The sequence below is a fragment of the Thermobia domestica genome, chromosome 1 (assembly GCF_964235325.1).
Source record: "Thermobia domestica chromosome 1, izTheDome1.hap1.1, whole genome shotgun sequence".
NCBI classification, from domain to species: domain Eukaryota; kingdom Metazoa; phylum Arthropoda; class Insecta; order Zygentoma; family Lepismatidae; genus Thermobia; species Thermobia domestica.
Genome location: NC_137454.1, coordinates 166,527,651 through 166,550,873, shown reverse-complemented (window position 1 = coordinate 166,550,873; position 23,223 = coordinate 166,527,651). Strand labels below are relative to the sequence as shown.

The 23,223-nt window shown below is 34.9% G+C and overlaps 1 protein-coding gene across 6 annotated transcripts in view; it reads left to right on the top strand.

Annotated features, from left to right (window-relative positions):
• Positions 1–23,223, top strand: part of Oat (Ornithine aminotransferase precursor) — a 173,155-nt gene that overhangs the window by 83,479 nt on the left and 66,453 nt on the right. For all 6 annotated transcript variants that reach the window (XM_081766073.1, XM_081766082.1, XM_081766044.1 and 3 more), the window contains exons 3-4: positions 11,796–12,020; positions 19,793–20,016. In XM_081766073.1, the coding sequence (XP_081622199.1) occupies positions 11,796–12,020; positions 19,793–20,016 (449 nt within the window). The remainder of the gene's footprint in view (positions 1–11,795; positions 12,021–19,792; positions 20,017–23,223) is intronic.

The following is a 23,223-nucleotide window of genomic DNA, read 5'->3' as shown; positions in this document are numbered from 1 at the left end:
TGCTAGAACATACTTCGGACTCAGATCGGGCCTGACATTATAAATTCACAGTCCGGGCCGGGGCTCAAAATTCCGGCCCGTGCAGAGCTCTACTACACACACTGGATTAGTTGATTGCTTTTGAGTTTGTGTTTCGTTCAGCATTGAGGTTATATGATACATGGGCTTACAACTTAACGTGCGATCTGATCCACATGATCACCTACCAGAAATAGAACCCAGGTCTCCCGCGTCAAAGGCATGTAGTAACCATATAGTCACAAGGGTGTTGATGTGCGTTGGAGGTGAGTCTTCTCACCGCTTGGTACGCAAGGAATGCGTATGTCATGCATATTTATATTACTTGCTTGTGTCAATGACCGGAACATGTCCACTTCGTAGCACGAATTAAACACTCATTTACATGGTGCGTTCAATGTGCTTGTTTCTATTTTTCACACTATTCTCACTTTGTTTCATTGTTTCCATTGACATTTAGCTTGCAATCATATTTTACAAAATAAAAAATAAATAAATAAATAAAATCCTTGTGGAGTTTGAACATTAACCTCCTAGGTGCTAATCACACATATTACACAGTCAATAATAATTTTTCTTTAAATATTTAATATTTTACTGACCAGAGTATTACTTCTTTATTAAAAATTAAAATATTTGATAACAGTTTCCATAACGTAACGTTAACTTCCTCAGACGTTAATATGTATGTTCATATTAATGTAGGAAATAGAGACATCATAATATTAAATCATTTACATACTTTGTAATGTGCCATGTATTACACCTCCTCCAGGACAGTCAAATGTAATTTTTCTGTTAGAAACTTACCTTGTAATGTGCCATGCCGTGTTGTCACGTCTTTATGTGTCTCTCCGTCGAAATAAGGTTCCAAAGGTCAATAAAGGTCATATATTTTCATCTTTTTACAGAGCACCAACCCCCGCTGAGTACGGACTCGAGTTTTAGACCACCTGATATGTATTATCGGCATTACTCGAGCAGACTATTCTACCATATTTTGACACATTTCTTACGTTTTCAGGTTACGTTAGAGCTTTGTATTTTGCATACGACGTCCAAACAATAATTTATTGTTTTGCGCATTTAATTCAAAATTAGTAAGTCACTGAATACAATAACAATTTATTTTGTATCTCTAGTTAAAAGTTGTGGACTGTATAAATTTGTATAGTTGCTGGAGTTAATAAGTATTAGAATGAAGAAAATACAACACACAAACATTGAAGATCCCGCACACGAAGCTTTTGCAGGAAAGCACAACACAACACTGACAAAAACATGCGGGAGGCGGCCTAACGGTATTTTTGAAAAGAAAGACAAGAGACCGCCATAGTAAGAGGCTACAAATAGACACAAAATTGACCTGAAGCTACATCTGTACAGCAAAACTGACATTATATAAAACGTATATTTTGTTCCAAGTTTTGGAAATGCTGACAATAGGCCCAAACACTGAGAAAACTTAAGCCTCTTTTTTCTTCTTATTTTTATGAAACAGAGGACAGAATGGCCCGAACATATTTCTTTTAGCAGAGCATGCACTAAATGAGGGGCTCTACTACTTCTTGGAGATTGACTTCAGGAGGGCTCAGTATAAATACAATGTACATGTATGACATAAAAACTACAGTGCATAAAACATGAACCAAATTGTGCTAGGTGGCCACTAAAAACGACGAATGCTATCTAACCGAGTCAGTGCAGGAGCGCAGCAGGGGGCCCGAGCGGTTTCGTCCGTAGGGAGCAGGCGTGTAAGCGACGAGGGTAGACGCATAAACGAGGATGGTGGAAGAGCACCCTTACACATACAATACTTTCACTGTTATTCAAAATTTATTTCAATAAGCTGTGGACTGACAGTAATTACTTATTTTCATACTCTATTTCCTTCTCGAAAAATGTTTCGCATTGTATTTTACCTGTAAATTTTCTGTTCGGTAGTACCAACCCCCCGCTGAACACGACGCGAATTTTAGACCACCTATATACCAGGTGGTCTAAAACTCACGTCCGTGCTCAGCGGGGGTTGGTGCTATGTAAAAAGATATATATTTAAATAAGTATTAGTCTTCTTTACGAACCTAGCCTGGCAATGCCAGCCAGCACGGATCAATTTGGTGGTTGCAAAATCTAGTGATTAGTTTTGCGAGGAAATACTTTAAGGTAGTAAAAGAAACAAGCTCCACAATAAAGAAATTAAAAACCCAAAATTTAAGAAAAAGTCGAAACTCGCCAAATTTTCTTCCCAGAAAGAAGTAATAATAATAATAATAATAATAATGATCAAATTTATGTGTAGTTTCTATGGAATTTTGTATATACAAACGACTATAATCTGATTGCTGAAACGGTGGGGTTGGTAGTCGATCTACTGTATACTGAAACGTCACTCAAGAATCAACATTAAATTATCTGTCTTCCGCTGTTATTAAGGAAACTCCATTGTTAGACCTAGAAAAGAATAATTTCGTTTTCCCCAGAAATTGTTTAAATTAGCTTACAACGAAGAAAAATGACTATTTACTTTAAAGAAAAATGCAGATAAACCTCTTTTATTCTTCTGAAGCGGCGTTCTCTACAATAACTGAAATTAAGCAGAAAATTATACACACGCAACTGATAATGTAATGCTATGTTGATTATTCGAAGAAAGAAAAGAAAAATGAAATTTAAAAAGACTGATTCCGGAAGTACTTGGATAGAACAAATAAATTTGTAGAAAATTAGAATATCATTGAATTATCTTTAAAAGCACATATCGAACAGAATAATCCTTCGTAGTGCTGATAAGATACAGAAATACTCTATTTCATTCATTTATTCAACTTAAATTAAATTAATATTTCAAAATACTTTCAAAGTCGTATACATTTATCAAACCATTGCTCTCTCAAAACACCTCACGTCGACAAAATGGGCATGACAAAACAAAAGAGCGACTTCCATTGACCACTATCGCGCCTCGTTATTACAAATAAATCATTAAGTTCAAGCATTAAGAGTGGAGCTTCACGTACTGAAAAATCACATTTACACTGAGGGAATAAATATTACCATTAAACACTTGAGAGCACACACACACCTACCACGCACAATGGACATTTCCTTTCTGACCAAAGTTGTAATTTAAAGACACCGTCGTGTAGAACTAGTTTTAAACATACCACATACCAAAAATCTCAGAAAAATATTTTTTCATTACGGAAACACAACACTTCAAATAATGCAAAAATGAGCAGGTTACGTCACGACAAGAGAAAAAGCGTTTTTGGCGTGACGTAATATCTCGTTAATCCTCTTTGGGCCGTATTGAAAACTTCAGGGAATTCTTTCATATTGCAATTTCTTACCATAAATTACAAATAAATTTAGAGGAATAGTGAAAGGAAAAGTGACAAATTAAGAAAAATACGTACTGTATATAAAAGTTACGTGTTAATAAGGCCTATTCTTCTAGTTTAAAATGCATTAAAATCATTTGCAATGTTCTATCATTACAAATATTTTAGATACATATAAGTAGGATTACTTTATTATTGTATTACGCGAAAAACATTAGGAGTCTACGTATTTTATCAACTCAAGTTAAATCACGCACAGATTGAGAATATCTAAGCCACCATATTATAGCTTTCCTTTATTTTGAAAATTTGTCGTGAATCTCCATGCTGTTATATTACGGCTACAAATAAACACTTTCTGCACCAAAAAGCTCCTAATGCCTTTAAAAATATCCGTATCCTATTACATCCTTGCATTATTTCTACTATTAACTGTACATATTAACAATTGGTCATCCCACATCGTTGTTACAACTATTCTTATTTTAATGCTATAATAATCTATTATATAGCGCTTTATTATTATTGTTATTATTATTATTATTATTATTATTATTATTATTATTATTATTATTATTATTATTATTATTATTATTATTCTTTAAATACATTTCTATAAGGAGAATACTTTCGTGGTCACCAGGATGGTTTACAGCTGAAGAAAGCTGTAGCGAATAGAGGCAGATAGATGGTTATGCTGCCAAAAGAGTATCATGAACAAAAGAAGTGCTCGAAGATTTTTCTTCTGACCTAGGCGTCAGTTCCCAAAGTTAGGCACCATAATAATACAATTTTATACATGGGCCTATATAATTTTACAGGGTGTCCACATTCTGGAAAGTTAGTGAAAGTCAGGGAGGTAAAAATGGGTCAGGGAAATGGCAGATTGGTTAGGGAAAGTCATTGAAAAATCGATTTAGGTCAATTTTTCAGTTACTGAATTTATGCAATAGTAAGTGTAATATCGGCCTAATGCATATGTTTGTAGATTTACATTCTTTTGGAGTAAAGAAAATTGTAAAAAGAAAGAAACAGAAGTGGAGAGAGCACAATGCGAGCTATGGGGAAGGTGGAGACTGGGGTTTCTTTCTTTTTTCTTATTTTTAACTTATTCAATGGTCAGGGAAATCTGAAACTTTAGCCATGGAAAGTCAGGGACTTCTTTTTTCCAAATTGTGTGGATACTCTGTTTTATTTTGGATTTAAATTATCTAGGCGCCAGACTTGTATTTCCAATTGCTATGACTACCTGGCGCCGGGGATTTTTCGCACATGATCAAGTGGAATATTGACTGAATTACTTGTGTTGTTACATTGAAACTTCAACTTTTTCTTTTCAATAACCCACATGAAATAGTGTTCTAAGCATACGAACATATTTTGTATTCTTTCTTTCATCAGCCATGAGGTGATTAATGTTTGGTGGTGGACAACATGGTGTTTGTGGGTTTTCTCGCGATTCTGACGTTTCCTCTCATGACTATTCCACCGATTCTTTCATAATCATTCTCTCTCATTAATCATCTGTCTCCCTTTGCCTACAGGGTATATTCGTGGAACATAAAAGTAAAAATTTCCTTTCATTTTATTTAGTAATCAGCCAATTATAACTAACTATTATTGTGTTGCCATATCTGTTTATTTATTTGTTGGTTTAAATGTTAAATGTGTTCAAAACATTGCAGTCGATCTGTAAATATTCACATGGACTAATATAAAGAATTTGTGAGTTTATGTTCCATGGGCTAAAGAAAACGACGGTAAGCACGAAGATGATATTGTGGAATAATATTGTTAATTTGCAAACTTGCTCGGTAATAGCACTGCTAAATTCTCAAAAAGCTCATGGAGATGATTATCGTCTTAAGTTTGTGCGTTGTTGTGTTGAACTCAGTAAAGAATTAAGGTTATTTTTATTTAGGGAAATGTTTCCTCATGTTTTAATTTCCTCTGGCTTCTCTCCGACTTTCAAATCCACATCGAACTTGTATACCAGAAATTAGCACTATACTTTCAACTCACTGTGCTTTTATATTGTTGATTTTTTTTTTTTTCTTAAAAAATCGCTTCGGTAATAAAATCCGCTTCCTAAGATCGGTCGCTGACCCAAACATGACAACATTAATTAGTTTGTTAACTCAGGTTGCAAACAGTGTCAATAATATTGTAAATTAGTACACTACAACCTTGTCCTTAGATATTCAAGTATATTCAAATAATTGGTAATAAATAAGTAGACAAATAGTTTACTTCTTAACCCATTTAATCCCATTTTTTTTTTTTTTTTCAGAATTTCTTAATTCCTTCTACACTTCTTGATTCTGACCTCATTTAATACATTTTAAGCATTTTAGTAGTAGCAGATTGACGACTTGTTACTTTTCCTATTCTTTGTTTTATTAGCAACGTTGTATACATTTGAGAAAGATGCATCGTATCTTTCGCTAAGCTGTTTCCCTAATGAGCGGCACAGACAGATTGCCCTGAACCGACATTTCACGTACAAACATGGCAGTCATTATTCTAAGCGCACGAGTAGCAAACCGGAATTCAATCACAAATTTCGACTAGGTAGAATCATCGCATGAGCGAAAGGAAGTGTTCTCAGCTAGCACTTGAGTATTTTATAGCGTAATATAAAATAATAATAATAATAATAATAAATCGGTGGAAATGTCCATTCAAACTACTATTACACAATACACTGAGTTAGAAAGTTATATATATATATATATATATATATATATATATATATATATATATATATATATATATTGAGAACCGAAATTTCTAGAATTGTGTAATTAAATAATAACTATCGGGTTACTATGTTCACAAATTAACATTTCAAAACAACATAATTTCTGGTCATCTTTGTTCTCTGCTCTTCCACCCCACCCTTCCTATATGGAAAAAGGTAATCCTGGATGTATTCTCCAAAAATTGAATTAATATCTACTTAACTGCCAATATTAACAATTTCGATAATGACTTTTTTCTTGCTGTGGTCAAACAGTACCACGTCCATAAACGCACTTTACTTGCCAAATAAAAATAGATTGTTATGACCTGAAGTAGGCTTGAACATATAACTACCGGACCTCAGAGACAGCTTCCAGTTTCAACTTCAGCGAAGTAGATGAAATTATCAAAAATTCTTCTTTTGGAATGAAGTCAATATGCCTTCGTGCTTAATGAGAACTTCCAAAATGACATCAATAAAATCAGCAACTTCTTAATGTCAGCTTTCAACTATGCGTAACTTTTTCTTTTTTAGTTTAATATTCCACGATCATATACCCAGCGACGCAGCTAAGCTAGTTGTCGCCCGGGGCAAGAACTCGCTTTAGCGCCTTCCTCCCTGACCAACCAAACCAAAACGTTCCCCGACTACATCTGATATTGACATCACACAGTAATTCTTCTATTCCATTTTTTCTTCAAGTGGTAACGCTTGATTTCAAAATTGCAGTACATAATTTAATTTTTACTACAAGATAAAACATCAAACTAATTAGTATTTGATTATCAAATAATCTGAGAGTAGCATGATTGACATACTATTATAATGGAATGTGCATATACGTAGAATGAATCAACAGTCTGTTGCTTTAAAATAGAATATTTAATTATGACAAAAGTCAAGCTGTTATCTCGAGTATTACGTATACTCGGACATTTTGCAAATCTCTTAAATCGGTGTAAGTTAAAAGAAACACAGAAAGCTAGAACTAAAATTTAATTTTGTGGGCTCTTTTGGGTGCAAAGGTTTTTACAATGTCCTCAAAAGGCAGCTTTGAAGCTAACTTACGCTCTATGGATGTGATCCTAAGGTTGGTGAGTAGATGTTTTCCTGTTAAATTTCTGAGGTAATTTGTTATGATCTTTAGTTTAAAACTCCTTTCCATGCCTTATAGGGAAGATAAATATTTGCCCAGTTTTGCGCCCCAATACAGCGCCCGGGCACAAGCCCCCCCCCCCCTTCCCCTCAGTTACAGACGTGTTCAAATTATTAGACTCAACATTCAGTTTCTGAATATTTTACTGTTCTTACAATATTACGTCAGAAAACGTGTTTGAACTTAGTCCAAATTACTGTTCTGTAACTGTTCTAATTTTTTGTGGTCATGGCACATGCTTTTCAGTATCAATTGAACAAATGCGTACGTGACATTTAAATATAAGTACTATACAGTGTGTGTATCTAAATTGGAAAAAAAAATGAAATGGAGTACTTACAAGAAAATGATCTCTCACACAAAGATTACTATTTCGTATGAAATCCGTTATTCTTTATTAAGTCTTTTATCCTTTGTGGCATGCTATATACGAGTTTAGCACATTTAGACTTCAATTCAGCGTCATGATACCACAAATTGTTGATCTCCTCGATCAATTGATGTTTGGTTGTAACGTGCTTCTTCTTTAGTTTTCCTTCATGAAGTTCCACGGGTTTTCAATCGGGTTCATATCAGGACTATTGTCCGGCTACGGAAGAACACTAATTTGGTTGTTCTCGAAGAATTTTGTTACAGTTTTGCCCCGGTGGCATAGGGCTCCATCATGCATAAAGATGAAGTGTGCGTCATCAAACCAGATTGCAGTCTGGGGAAGCAGTTCTTCTTGAAGAACTTGTAGGCATTGGTCATGCTTCATTGTTCCCTCTATTATATGCAGTTTCCTAGACCCGAAGACAAACATCATACCCCAGACCATGACTGAAGTAGGATGCTTCACTTTTTGGAGGCACTTGTATTCCTCCCCAGATCCACGTCGCACATATTGTGAACATTCATTAGACACGAAGACCCATAATTCATCACTGAAACAACTATTCTCCAATCATCAACAGTCCAATGTTCTAGGCGTCGTGCCCATTCGAGGCGCTTCTTTGCCATGATTGGAGTAATTTTTGCTTTCTTTCTTGGCCTGAGTGCTTTTATTCCCTCAGCACAAAGAATCCTTCGAACATTTTCAGGCGAAATGTCTACACCATACTCAGCCATTTTTATTCTTAAGTCCCTAGAAGTTGCGTTTCTGTTTCCCAGAGCCAATCTTTTTAGTTTTTTGATAGCTCTTCGCGATAGCTTTGGATTTCGCCCACACTTCTCAAACCTATTTTGCGATACATTTGCTTCTTGCTCATTGCAACGGAGATTTTACTCACAGATTTTTGCCCTGCCCCAACTCGAATAGCAATTTGTCGTTATGTATATCTTCCTTCCGTCAAAAATGTTTTGACAACTTCCACTTTACGCGAAGAAGGTGGCTTTTCAAATTATGCCCCGATTACAGAACTTCATAGAATAAAAGATTAATACACAAAACACGTCAAGATCACTTTAAACTAGCCCAGTCGAACTGTTGAACGCTTTGAATGTCGTAACTGCTTACGTCTGCAACCACAATACTTCAGATTGTAACTTGTTAGAAACCACAATAGCTGTCTACAACTGAAATACCACTTTCAAAACTCCCACCCCTCTACTAATGCCATCTGCTGTTCAACGGTGATATCACCACTTCAAGTCTACAGTAAACAAATGAAGGATCCTACATTGGTGGTTTAAACTATTAAATTACATGTTCTAGAACTCCGAAATTAGGACTGCAACATCAATTTCGCATTTTTCGAGGGTGAGTCTAATAATGTGTACACATCTGTACTACACTGTGTACACCGAGGGTATAAGAAACGATAATGAAGAAATGGATAATAATGGTGGAATGACGAAAGTGGAAGGAAACGTGAAAACCTACGTACACGGTGTTTGTTCACCAAAGTCCACTTGACGCGGATTGGGAACGAAACAAGAACCCTACACACCAGAAGTGAACGCTCTACCACTGAACCAATGCGGCCCACGATGCCACTATGCTTAACTTTTATATCTTTGTATATCTAATTCTGGAAACTTTTCAAAAATCATACATTTTCTCGTACAAAATATTCTCTTACAAAAATCATACATTTTCTCTTATTTTAAATATTCTAACATGTTCTATGGTTACATTTACTTTTCTACCGTCTTAGTTTGTATTTCTACTTTACTTCAAATGTATTTTTAAAATAAGTATATATATATATATATATATATATATATATATATATATATATATATATATATATATATATATATATATATATATATAATAACGAATATGCGTTCTAAAAGCCACATTATTTAAAAATTCAAGTACAAAGTGACATTGTACCACAGGATGGCGCGATTCGTTCCTATTGGTCACTGGATTCTATGATATTTTTAGACCAATCAGCAGCAGCTTTTCCGAAAGTATTGTGTAGCTGATTATAAGTTTCAGGGCTTTTTTTAAATTGTAAGGACGTGATTAGTGTTTTTAACTTTTATGACCCTGTAACAATGTCTTCAAAAAAGCCAAGCGTATGGATTGGTCACCAGCAAAACAAGATAAAGTTATCCTTCGTGAAGAAGGTTATACTTATCAAGAAATAGCCAATAGATTGGGTGATGGTGCCACGAAATCAGGCGTGACGAAAGTGTGTAAGCATTATCATGACACACGATCAACAAATTGGGCTAAAAGAACTGGCAGAAATCGAAAAGTTTCTGAATATGATGTGCACAGGATTTGTCGTTTGTCGTTGCAAGATCGTCGGCGATCAGCAAAAGATATTAATAACATTATTAAATCATCAGGTTTGAAAATATCTGAGCGAACCGTTCAAAGAAGGTTGTGTGAAAATGGATTACAAACGATAACCCTAATAAAAAGAAGTCATATCTCAAATAAAAACAAAGACACAGAGGTATTGAATGGGCTTTAGCACACAGAGAATGGGCTTATGAACAGTAGAATAAGGTTATTTGGAGTGACGAGGCAAGAATCAGCATCTTTGGAAGTGATGGTGTAAAGTTTGTTCGTAGGCGACCTGGCGAAGACCTTTTACCACAATGTACTACAGAATTATAACCACTAGAGAGTATATATATATATATATATATATATATATATATATATATATATATAATATGCCTGACTATTACATTAACTTATGTTATACAATGCGTTCAGAAAGTCGTTCCGCAGTGGATTGTAGTAAAGAGATACATAGGAACACTCCACTACAATAAACGTTGAAAATGGTTTATCTTGGTTTGAAGACACCGGACAATCCTCCTACAATTTTTTGCGAGAGAGAAACCCATAAATATGTTAATTAAATCCGGGAGGTGTTCATAATACTACTAATACCAAATAAATTGATAAGAAATTATTTTTTCTGCAATTTTGAAATAAATGGCTAATATTCTGAACGTGAAAAATCGAAACCTGATAATATTGTGGCTATATTTCTATTTATCTGAAAAATAAAATCTACCATAAACTCCTGTAAGGCTGGTTGGACTACACCTGATCGCTATATAAAGCTAATAAAACTCAAGTAATTAAGGAAAATGCTAAAAATGATAAATAGAGTATAAATGAAAAATATTCTTTGAATATAGAAAATAATTTTAAATAATACAAAGAAATATTGTAGAAACTTACATCTCTTGTAATGACATAAGGTTATTACATACGTTTAGCAAATGCAGTAGACATCTCTTTGCCATCAGAAAAACTATGAAAACATTTTGAAGGCTTATTCTGAAGATATCGTGTGCCTTTCTACTTTTCAGTGCTTTGTGTGGTTTCTATAGGTTTCGCAAGCGCAGTAGTTTTTCTTTTTTTTTTCTTTCTTTTTTTGGTACTCCTTAGTTTCCCAGGGACGGATCCAGGCTGAATGTTTGGGGGGGGGGGGGGGCAGTCGTTCGAAGTAAATAGGTTTTATTATACATTTATAATACAAAGGTGAACATTCTTAGGATAGATTTTATTTTTCAAATAAAAAAAAAATCCTATTCGGGAGGAGGGGCGATCGCCACCCCCCTGGATCCGCCCGAATCATATCATTATATTATAATTAAAATAAACATATGTACACTCATGTCCAAAATTATTGTCGCATATCTATAAATATGTTTTTGTAGAAATACAATTTAATAACGAATTCGCCCGGTATTTCTTATAATGTTAGTAAGTGTATAATCGGCAAAGACATGTATGTGGCAAATTTCATCTCAAAAGAGCAGTAAATAAGAACAATAGAACAAAAATAAAACTTTCTTGTCCATTTAGCAAGATTTTGTTTTACTCATTCTAATTTTAGTATTTATAATTTTTTTCCTATGAAATTTACCACAAATATACATTTCTAGATTATACATATAGTATCAGTATTAAAAGTACCCTGCAAAATCATTATGAAATTATATTCTTACAAGAAGACAGTTATAGATATGCGACAATCATTTTGGACATGAGTGTACATATTGAGTTTAATTTGTTTACTTAAGTGAAATCTACATGTTCATTAGTCTAATAATACAATCTTGTGTGTCCATGCAGGAGTTCATGTTTGGGACGTGGAAGGAAAGCAGTATTATGATTTCTTGAGTGCCTATTCAGCTGTGAACCAGGGACATGTACACCCAAAAATCATTGCTGCTCTGAAATCCCAAGCTGATGTTCTGACACTTACTTCGAGGGCTTTTTACTCGAATGTTCTAGGAGAGTATGAAGAATTTATTACCAAACACTTTTGTTACGACAAAGTTTTACCTATGAATACAGGTAGATATTCGTATTATTTGTTTTATTTTATTTTATGTTATTTTTCTTTTTTTCACGACAGTAACGAGACGTTTCTAAGTTTTTTAATTTTTTATTTTATTTTTTTTTTTATTATTTTTTTTAAGATACGAGAGTAGTCCCAGACGTAACCGACCCGACTTATAGATGGCGGTTGTTATTTGAAAACATTACTCAGGTCGAAAGTATCAATCTTATAAAGCTTAAGTTTGGAGTTGCTACGTTGTTTAGTATTTGTTAGGCAGTCATCAACAATGAACGCTCTCAGTGAATTTGTAAATATGGAGAAAATGAGTTATCGTTATGTAATACAATACCTTCATTTGAAAGGTCTCAATCCAACCAATATCAAAGCCGATACTACTCTGGGGAGTGTGCTCCTTCGTTTACAATAGTAAAATATTGCTTGGCGGAGTTTAAACGAGGTCGTACGAGCTGTAAAAACGGACATCGCAGTGGTCGACCAAATGAGGTGACCACACCAAATATGGTGAAGAAAATGCACAAAATGGTATTGGATGACGGTCGACTGAAAGTGCAGCTAGCAGACATGGTAGGCAATTCGAGAAGTGTTGTATATCGCATTTTGAATGAAAATTTGGACATAAGAAAGCTGTGCGAGAGATGTATGCTACGTTTGCTCACAATGAAACAAAAACAGAGTCGTGAGGATGCTTCAATTGAATGTTTGGCGATGTTAAAGCCGAGTTTTTGCGTCTATTCATAACCATGGATGAAATATAGGTCCATCACTTCACACCTGAGTCAAAACAATAGACTGAAAGAGGAAAATCGGCTCCAAACAAGACGAAGACAGATCCATTTCCTGGCAAGGTCATGGCATATTTTTTGGGATACGCGTCAGATAATTCAATTGATTATCTTCAAAAAGGAAAAACAATCAACGGTGAGTATTATGCAAACTTATTGCAGCGTTTGAGTGATGAAATCAAGAAAAATATAGCCACATTTGGCGAGAGAGAAAGTGTTGTTTCATTAAAACAATGCATCAGTTCACACATCCGTTATCACTATGGCCAAAATCAATGAGTGAAAGTTCCGCATGCACCCTAATCGCCAGATTTAGTCCCCTCGGATTATTTTCTCTTTCCTAACTTGAAAAAGTGTCTCGGGAGTAAAAGATTTGCCAATAATGAAGAGGTAGAGTCTGCAGTTAATGGCTGTTTTGAGGAACTCGACGATCGAAACTGTTTATAACATTGCTAAGAAAGTCGCATCGAGCGAAAAAGAGGCTGAGAAAAAAAAATATTTGTTTTTCTATTTTTTTCCTTTTTCTGTTTATGTTTTCTTTGTTAGGTCGGATACTTTTGGGACTACCGTCGTAGCATCAACCTTTTAAGTTTTTTGTCATTTGCCTTTCGTACCTTTGCTTATGCTGTGCTTTTTTTGTTTGTGTGTTTTTTGTTTTGGTGGATTCTCAACAGATATATATATATATATATATATAATATGTACGGGTAGAAGGTTGGCCGGGCGTTTCGGGGAGTTTGAAAATAATTTTCCTGTGCAATTTAGTATTTCTGAGTGCCAAAATACTGTATTTTGCGCAAACGGGTACTTTTAGAAGTACGTGTAAATACTGTACTGTATTAAAATAATATTTTGAGAATTCACTCATTACAATAACTTTTGCTTTTAATTATTCAAAAAGAAAGTTCAAAGAGATACTTTCTTTAGGATCTGTACCTTAAAATACTAGCTGTGAAATGATTCATGAAGTGTTTTATGTGGACTACTGTAGTTTGTGTAGTACTGTGGAAAATACGAAATAATAGAATGTTAACTGAGAATCAGACTCCTAAATTTCTGTTCTCGATCTGCGTAAAATCTTAGGTTAATTACTCACTGAATTTTGCGAGAGAAAGAAACAAAATGTGTTTAAGGGAATTCAAGGCCAATAACTGAGTACAAAGGAAATTTTAATACCATTAACTATTCTCAACTTCATCAATATAAATACTGTGCTTGAATACGAAATCTTTCAGTTTAATGTCCCACGAATAAGCTCTTTACGCTAATGGAGACGATGATCAAAGGAGTGAATGATGATAGAAGAATTGGTGGAATGAGAGAGTGAGAGGAAACGAGAGTACTCCGAGAAAAACTCACAACACGATGTTGTCCGCTACAAACTTATTTGGACGGGGATCGAACCAGGGACCTCACGCACGAGAGATAAGTAGCTCCCTTCTACCACTAAACCTCCGTGCTTGAATACGAGATAATGCGGTTCGAAAATAATCTGAAAAAGATAATATGTAATATGTAGTTCACTGGCAGCTGTGATAGACTTCGAAGATGAGGTCACACAGAAACTTGTGTTACGACAGACTAATAGCGAGTTTCTAGATTCTCTGATGTCGTACAGGGAAATGACTGATGTGTTCAATTCAGAAGAGCGTTTTATATGTAATGTTGGAGTATGTTCCACATGCCTTTCATAGTTCTTTATCTGAGGGTTTCACTTTGTCTGTGTGGTAGAATAAAATAAGTTTTGGGATTGTCTCAATAGTCCAAAATAGGTTTTGGAAACAGCCCTGACTAAATCCATTCCGTTCAGACAGTTGGTGTATTTTGTATTCGAACCAAAATATTTATATCTTCAGCGTACCAAGAATTTGTTCGATCTTTTATCTGATCTTTGTGTTACAAGTGGAAGTTATAGATCTACTACGTCCAGTTTCAATGTTGAGTTTACATCGTTCGGAAGTATATCGTAGTTTCATAATGTAAAAGAAAACAACATCCTTCTTCTTCTTCTTCTTCTTCTTCTTCTTCATCATCATCATCATCATCATCATCATCATCATCATCATCATCATCATCATCATCATCATCATCATCATCATCATCATCATCATCATCATCATCATCATCATCATCATCATCATCATCATCATCATCATCATCATCATCATCATCATCATCATCATCATCATCATCATCATCATCATCATCATCATCATCATCATCATCATCATCATCATCATCATCATCATCATCATCATCATCATCATCATCATCATCATCATCATCATCATCATCATCATCATCATCATCATCATCATCATCATCATCATCATCATCATCATCATCATCATCATCATCATCATCATCATCATCATTATTATTATTATTATTATTATTATTATTATTATTATTATTATTATTATTATCAGCTTCCTTGTCCGGCTAAGGAGCAAACTATGTCACCATCCCTCAAACTACACACGTCGTAATCTTTCCCAGTCTCTGTTTCCTCCAATATTTGAGTGGATACTTGGACACTCACTCTCAGGGGCACACAATGGAATAATTGCTGATTGATTATGAAGACATTCCAGTTAAGAATCCGTCGGAACAGAACTTAAAGCACCATTAAAAAAAGGTTATTAGTAAATTAATCTAGTTCATTAACATTAAGGTTACATACATAACTTTCTATATAACTTCTTGTTATTATTATTATTTATTCTGCCTATTGGCAGGTCCTGGGACTAATGAGGTTTATTTGTTTATTTATATTGTGTTCTTAATTTTCGGTTTGGGTCTGGAAATATATCTTCCATGTTTCTCGATTTTCAGCTTCCTCTTTTAACTTCCAATATTTTCTTCTAATTTTCAAGTCATCGATCAGGTGTATTCTTCTTCTCCCTACTCCTCGCTTTCCTTCCATCTTTCCTTCTATGGCGGTATGAAGAAGAGAATTTCTTCGCAAGATGTGTCCAATCCAATTGACCTTTCTACAAAGGATGGTGGCTAGAAGCGTCCTCTTCTCTCCTATTCGTTTTAACACGTCTTCGTTTGTTACTCTTTCTCTCCATTTTATCTTCTTCATCTTCCTCCAACACCACATTTCGAAGCTCTCTAAATATTTCTTCTCTAACTTCCGTAATGTTCAAGTCTCTGAACCATAAAGTCCAATGCATATATAGCACTTGATCAGTTTCTTCCTTAGTCCAATATTAAGGCTTCTAGTTAAGAGTAACCTTTTCTTGTTGAATGCTTCTTTGGCTATGGCAGTTCTCGACCTGATCTCTCTGGTGCATTACGCGTCTTTCGTCAATATACACATACTTCCCAGATATTTAAAATGGTCGACCTCATCAAGTATTCTTTGTTCTACTCTGACCCGTAAGGGTGAATTTCACGTGATATTCTCATTACTTTCGATTTTTCGATGTTGATTTCCATTCCATATAGTTTCCCAGTATCAACTACTTTGTCAATAATTTCCTGTAGTCCTTCTTCGGTTCTAGCTATAATAACCGTATCATCTGCATACCTGATCTTGTTAATGATCTGCTCTCCAATCTTGAAATCTCCAATTCCCGTTAATGCTTTCTTCATTAACCATTCACTGTAAATGTTGAATAATTTGGGCGACATACTACATCCTTGTCTAACTCCTCTTCCAATCTCCACACTATTGGTTTCTCCTTCATTCAAGCCCATCTTGACTCGTTGTCTTATGTACAGGTTACGAAGGAGCCATCGGTCTCTCCAGCTGACCCCTATTTCTTTAAGTATTTGCAAAAGTTTCGTCCAATTGACCATGTCAAAAGCTTTTTGTCAGTCTATGAAGCACAAACATAGCTCTTCCTTTACGTCGAGAACTCGTTCTGAGATAATTCTCATCAACCCAATGGCATCTCTGGTACCTTTTCCTTTCCTGAATCCGAACTGATCTTCGTCCAACATCTCTTCTATCTTATTTTCCAGTCGTCTGTTCAGTATGCGCGAAATTATCTTTCCAGTGTAGGAAATAAGGCTAATGGTTCTGTGATTGCTGCACTTTCAATGCATTGTCTCCTAATACCTTGAGCAAATCTACTGGTATGTCGTCGTCTCCAGTGGCTTTCCTCCTTCGCATGTCCTTGATAACTTGTACTACTTCAGTTTTCAATATACTGGATCCTTTTTCATCATCATCCACCTCTTCCTCTGCTTCAAACGCAATATCTTTGGGCCGGTTCTTCTGCTCATATAGATCTTTTATGTATTCCTCCTAAGGTCTAAGAATTCTTTGATGGTCAGAGACTACATTACCTTGTTGATCTTCGATTCCAAATGTGCGTATGCATTTGTTAGCTTTCCCTCCTAATTCTTGTGCTTTCTGATACATCAGATCATATCTGCCGCGCCGTTGAAGTTCCATTATTTCTTCACATATCTGTTCCATGTACTTTGTTTTGGCTTTGCCCGTTTCTCTTGTCAATTCATTATTCAACCTTCTGTATTCCTTGATGTCCGTGCTTTTCGGCCTTCTGCGTTCTTCCATCCTCTTAAGCATCGCTTCAGTTACCCATGGTTTTCTCGATGCTCTTTCCATCTTGCCAATATTGTTGTGGAGTGTGTCCAGTAGAATCTGTTGAACTTATCCCCAACTATTTTCTCCATTGTCTACCATATTGCCAATCACATAGGATTTTTCTTCAGTCTCTTCTTTTACATCACTGTCTGTACTTCTTAGTCACTTTAAGTTCCATTTTCGATTTCTCCTCCCAGTTTCCTTGATTGTGTTTAACCAGGTTTGCACTTCCGCCACTAGGGGGTTGTGATCCGAATTGATATCTGCTCCTGGTAGTGTCTTCACGTCTTGTACACTATTCCTGAAACGTTGCTTCACAAGAATGTAATCGATTTGGTAGCGTTTCTTATCTCGTGGACTTTTCCATGTGTACAGCTTGGTTTTTCTTTTCTTAAACCACATGTTCGTCACCACCATATCATTTTGCCTACAGAAGTCGATAAGCATTTGGCCGTTCGTTTCTTGTTATATAGCAAAATAAAAAAAAAAAGTAATCTATTACATATTGGGAAAGGTAAGTATCGATAAAATTTACCCAATTCTTATAAATTACCACTGTTGAGAAACAGAAAAGTAATGTGAAGTTCGTATTGAAAAAAAAAAAAAAAAAAGCCAGTGTGTGTTCCTGAAAATGAGTGTCCAAGCGTCACACTCGAAATATTGGAGAAAAGATTGATTGAGGAACATTACTAGGTGAGCAACATGAGATATTACAATGTGTGTTCTATACACTCAATAGGTAATTATGTTAGAATTGTTGAACCCTTATTATATAATGCAAGGTAACAGTACTTTCTTTTGTTTGTTTGTTTTCGTTTTTCCTGGTTATTTATTTGTTTTCTCTATTCGTAAAAGTCACAATGAAACTCCTATATACAAACTGTGTGATAAATATATTGTATTTTATTTAAAGTTAATTTAATAATTGTTAGAACAGAAATGAAATGTAATTCTGAAATAGAAGAGATATGTCATTCTGAATTTACCTTCTATTCAAATAATTATGTATACTTTCCTCTTCTCTTCTTATTTTAATCTATTCTACTAAGTGCAAGGATTTAAGGAATAATTTTGTGTGGTATTTTCCTCCGGTAATGTTTTTCTTTGTTTGCTCCCGTGTAACCAAATAACGCAAGAGCTTTGCGTGTGTTTGCCGATAGGAGCACACTTTTCGGTATTGGTTTTCGTATATTTTGATCTCTCATTTCACCACTCCAGTTGTTGCTACTAGGTCTTCGTTTTGCGTAGACGATGTGTTGAACAAAACCATCCGAACTTATTGTTTTCACTCGTGGTTGGTAGGTGGGACACAATTCACCACTCTCTTGCCATAGATGTGCTACTCTCTTCTGTGATTGCATTCCATGCAATATGCAGTTACTTAGTACTTACCGGTTGCTGACATGTATTCTGAACAAGAATCTCTTCCTCAAAGGTATCTAGTTCTGGGAACGTCTTCTTGATCTACTTATGCAGACAAAGTGTGCAATAGAGTTGGTTGATTGGAGGAACGCTCCTAACACAGGCGTTCGCCAAGTTTCAAATTACACGTACTGTACTGTACAGCTACCATCATAATCTCAGTTCTTTAAACATTTATGATGTCTGACGATGACAAAGTTTTGCAAGCAACTGAAATAGCTCACATTAATACCATCAGATGACCAGCATAATCAATCCATGGAATGCATGCGTTCAAACACAATATAGGCCTCTAATAAGCGAATGGCTGATTCAGTATATAGATTCATGAAAGAAAAGAACGATGTCTTATGACCTATCCATACACTCATGGATTTTATAGTGAGTAACCATCGTTTTCGTATAAATGAATTATTTTTTGTGAGAAAGAATCATCATACTTATGTATGACGTATATTTGCAGATGCCCAAAAGGCGGGTAATGAAGCAAAGTATTAATTTTTTTGGCGGATGGCGAAGGAAAAATAGTTAAACATTTACACCGATTAACAAAGACATAATTGAATAAGAAATGTATATTTTATATAAGAAAAACAACTTTTCCTCAGGAGAAGGAAGAAGTAGGTTACGTTTAAAAAGAGTATCGCAGTCTTCAAGGAAAATTTTTAAGCAAGTTTTCTCGAAGGGTAAGGGGGGAATCAAAGATCTCGTCGTGGACTATGGAGCACATCCTAGGCCTTCTTAACCTTAGTCCCTTATATTTAGCATATTGTGTATATTAATGGAAAGGGGAGTGAATAGGTTGCTTGATTAAGTGTAATGTGATACTATTCCAACATTCTTTTACGCAAATATTCTTGAAAATTGTATGAGCAATCTTTGATTTTTTGGTGATAACTTGTAACTAAAGTATTGTAATTTTTATGTGATGTTAGGTGTTTAAATATTGGTTATGTATTTTAATATTATATTGATTTAATTATTAACTCTTTATTGTTAGGCGTCGAGGGTGGTGAAACTGCAGTAAAGCTTGCAAGAAAATGGGGCTATTTGAAGAAGAAAATTCCAAAGAATGAGGCAATAATATTATTTGCCGAGGACAATTTCTGGGGAAGAACACTTTCAGCCATATCTACTTCATCAGATCCAAATAGTTATGAAGATTTTGGGCCATATATGCCAGGATTTAAATGTATACCATACAATGATCTTGCAGCCCTTGAGGTGAGTATTAATGTCAATGTTAGTTGGCTTCATATGTTTCCTCTGGTAATATCTGGTGCTATTCAGATGGTTATGTCCATATAGTGTATAATGACATGCATGAACTGGGAAGGTATAAAACCGAAATTAGAGATCTCCTTGGCTTTCGTTGAATAAGATTCCTTGAAAGAGTAAAACAAAGTATGCATCAGAGATCTCTTTATATTTATAAACATAGTAGTAACATTAAAATTATTATGTAGGTGCATGAGAGGATGATTCAAATTAACAAAAAAATTGGTTACTTACCAATAAATCCTCCCGTGGGGAAACAATTATTAATTTGTGATCGTCCACGTGATCTTAAGGACGAAATATGGTACAGTTTTTATATGTACGAAATAGAACAAAAAATGGGTACAAATTGAGTACCTCACAAAAGTGGTTTAATCAGACACGCAGATCGGTGCTAGCCCCTAAAACAGGTATTCCCAAAGAAGCAGAAACGTAGATCGGAATTCCTTACTTTCCACAATTATCGACAAAAATTTAACGTATTCTTGCAAAGCATAACATATCTGCTTCCAGTAGCCCCCGAAAGTTTAGAAAAACATTTTATCGGATTTAAAATTATTTTGTTGATCCACTAAATAAGTTAGGTATTTATCGTGCTTAATGCGAATGTGACTCCTCATATATAGGTTAAACGAAACGCAATATTAACACCCGAACATATTAGAAAATCAAAAAAAAAAAAAAAAACCAAGAAGAAGGCATTTTGGAATTGGCGCTTTACTTAAAACAACATTCAAACAATATAAAGCAGTCACAAATATAAACCGTCTTTAACTCTGGATTTTGGCAACATTGACAGAATCTGGTTACCTACCTTGGATATATATTTTGGATCTGGCAATAGTGATGTAACATATACATTTCGCTTCCTTCAACTCAGCTCATTCTTTCGCATTGTGCTCGATTCGTGGGATGTCAGCATCCGTCACGTTATATTTATGTGGTATGTATTCCTTTTTCCACGCCCTTTTTTCTCTCATCCGTTTTTATCGTTGTTACCTTACTACTAAAGACGGAACCAGCTTGTTGTTCCGATACGTGTGGAGAGTGCTTAATTTTCCCACGGGAGGATTTATTGGTAAGTAATCAGTTTTTTGTTAACAGTAGTAACATGACCATAAAATTGTTTTTGAAATTTAAGCATTTCAAACTGAATCCGTTGAGCATAACATTTGCAAGTAGTATGTGTGTCACCGTTAGGAGAAAACAAACTACAATAGAATCAATCTACTATTTAACAGTGTAATTTTTTATATATACACAATACATTAGTTCTACAATATTATTATCGTTTAAGGGGGTGTCTACCCATCATAAGAGGCTTCAGAATCTCCATAAGGTAACATGTAAAATTTAATTCGTAAATATCTTACAAAATACTGCACTTAGAAATTAGAAATTTTCTATACGGATACCAAAGAGCAATACAAAGGAGGTGGTTATCTCAATTTTAAACTTAATGACTTAGATTAATTGTAATAATTACTTCCGTAATTAGGTAATCACTATTGCAGGTAAAGGATCAAAAGACCACTTTCATACTTCACAAATTACTACAGGTGAAATTCTTTGAAGAACACATGCTGGGGAAGGATGCATTGTGGCAATTTGAACAGCGAAACTCATGTCTATCCCTTCATTTTCATAATCATACGCCTTGAGCAGTTTCCCTTACCACTCCCCGCCCCAGACGGCAACTACCTGAATTTGCCTTTTCGATGGAAACTGGAGTGACTCAAGTGTCAACAAAATACTTGGTAGAACAAAGATAATGATCTTTAAAACCTCAGTATCGAACATATGTTACCGATTGCTTTTCTACATCTTTTCTTTTTTTTTTTTTCTTCTTTCTTGAAACGGATGGATTCTTCTTCCAAGCAGTAGCTTTCACCTCTCTGCCACTCAAAACTAAACAACGAAGAAAAGTCTAAATGTTTCTTATTTACCTATTTTTGTTTTCTGGAAGGATAGGTTTCATTTCATTTTATATTATTTATCATAAAAAACAGACAGTGCGACGTTTGTGTGGTTAGAATAGATTAATTGTATGCAGGGGTGGCAAAAACCAAGTTTTCCTTGTTTGGTTTTTGAATAACTAGAATTTGTTTACCTACTCCTTTATATATTTACCATACCCATGTGTGCACGTGTGTGAAAACAAAAAAGAAAGAAAAAGTAAAAGAAAAAACTACAGAACTGCTTGATGGATCATCACCAAATTTGGTCAAAATATAGTCAAGAGTAAGGAATTTTATTTGTCATTAAAACCACCTACCCAAACCGGAAGTGATTTAAATAAACCATTTCTGGTTTGACCTTTGATCACCATAGATCGAAAACGGCAATATGTAGTGAGATCCGGTTTTCTGCTTCATAAGAATATATTTAATCTCTATTATTAATTCTACTACAACCTACAATGATTCAAATCAACTATAATTTCTGCTTTCAATAAACATTGATCTATATATAGCAAAAACGGTAAAAATAGATGAAAACGGTTTCTTCCAATCGAGCAGCTCTCAAGCGTCTCAGGTGTACCTTTCATCTCCTCTTGCGATCTTCAATTGAAACCTCGGTTTCAATAGTGATCTCCATAGAACAGGAATGAAGCGGGTTTTTGCTTTCTATTTAGCTTTCTAAAAATAACTACTATATTCTGTCTTCCAAAAGATGTGGAAAGCAACTACTTCCGATTTTAACTTTGATGGCTATAGAATAAAAACTGTAATAGATAAGAAGCGGTTTTCTGCAATTAATTAGGCGTTCCAAGAATATATTTCGTCTCTAGTCTAATCTCTCTACTAAAACCGGAAGTGGTAGAAATCTACTACAATTTCCAGTTTCAATATTAATTGTGAAAATATCGTACCACAGATACCAAACTCTTTTGCGTGATGTACACGTGGCACTGCTACTTGTTTTTGAACCATTTTCTTTATCTTGTGGATAATCGTGGCCTCTATTTTTTAAATAATAAAATAAGTCAAACTCGAGGTCATATATAAACTAGTGTTACAAATGATTTACCAGTAGAGCACAAATTATTTACTAGTCTGCCCATTCAGCACTGTTCAAGATTGAATAAGCCAAACCGAGTAGCGTGTCTGAACAAAGGAGTGAGTTAGGGAAGCTAATACATAAGATTATTTG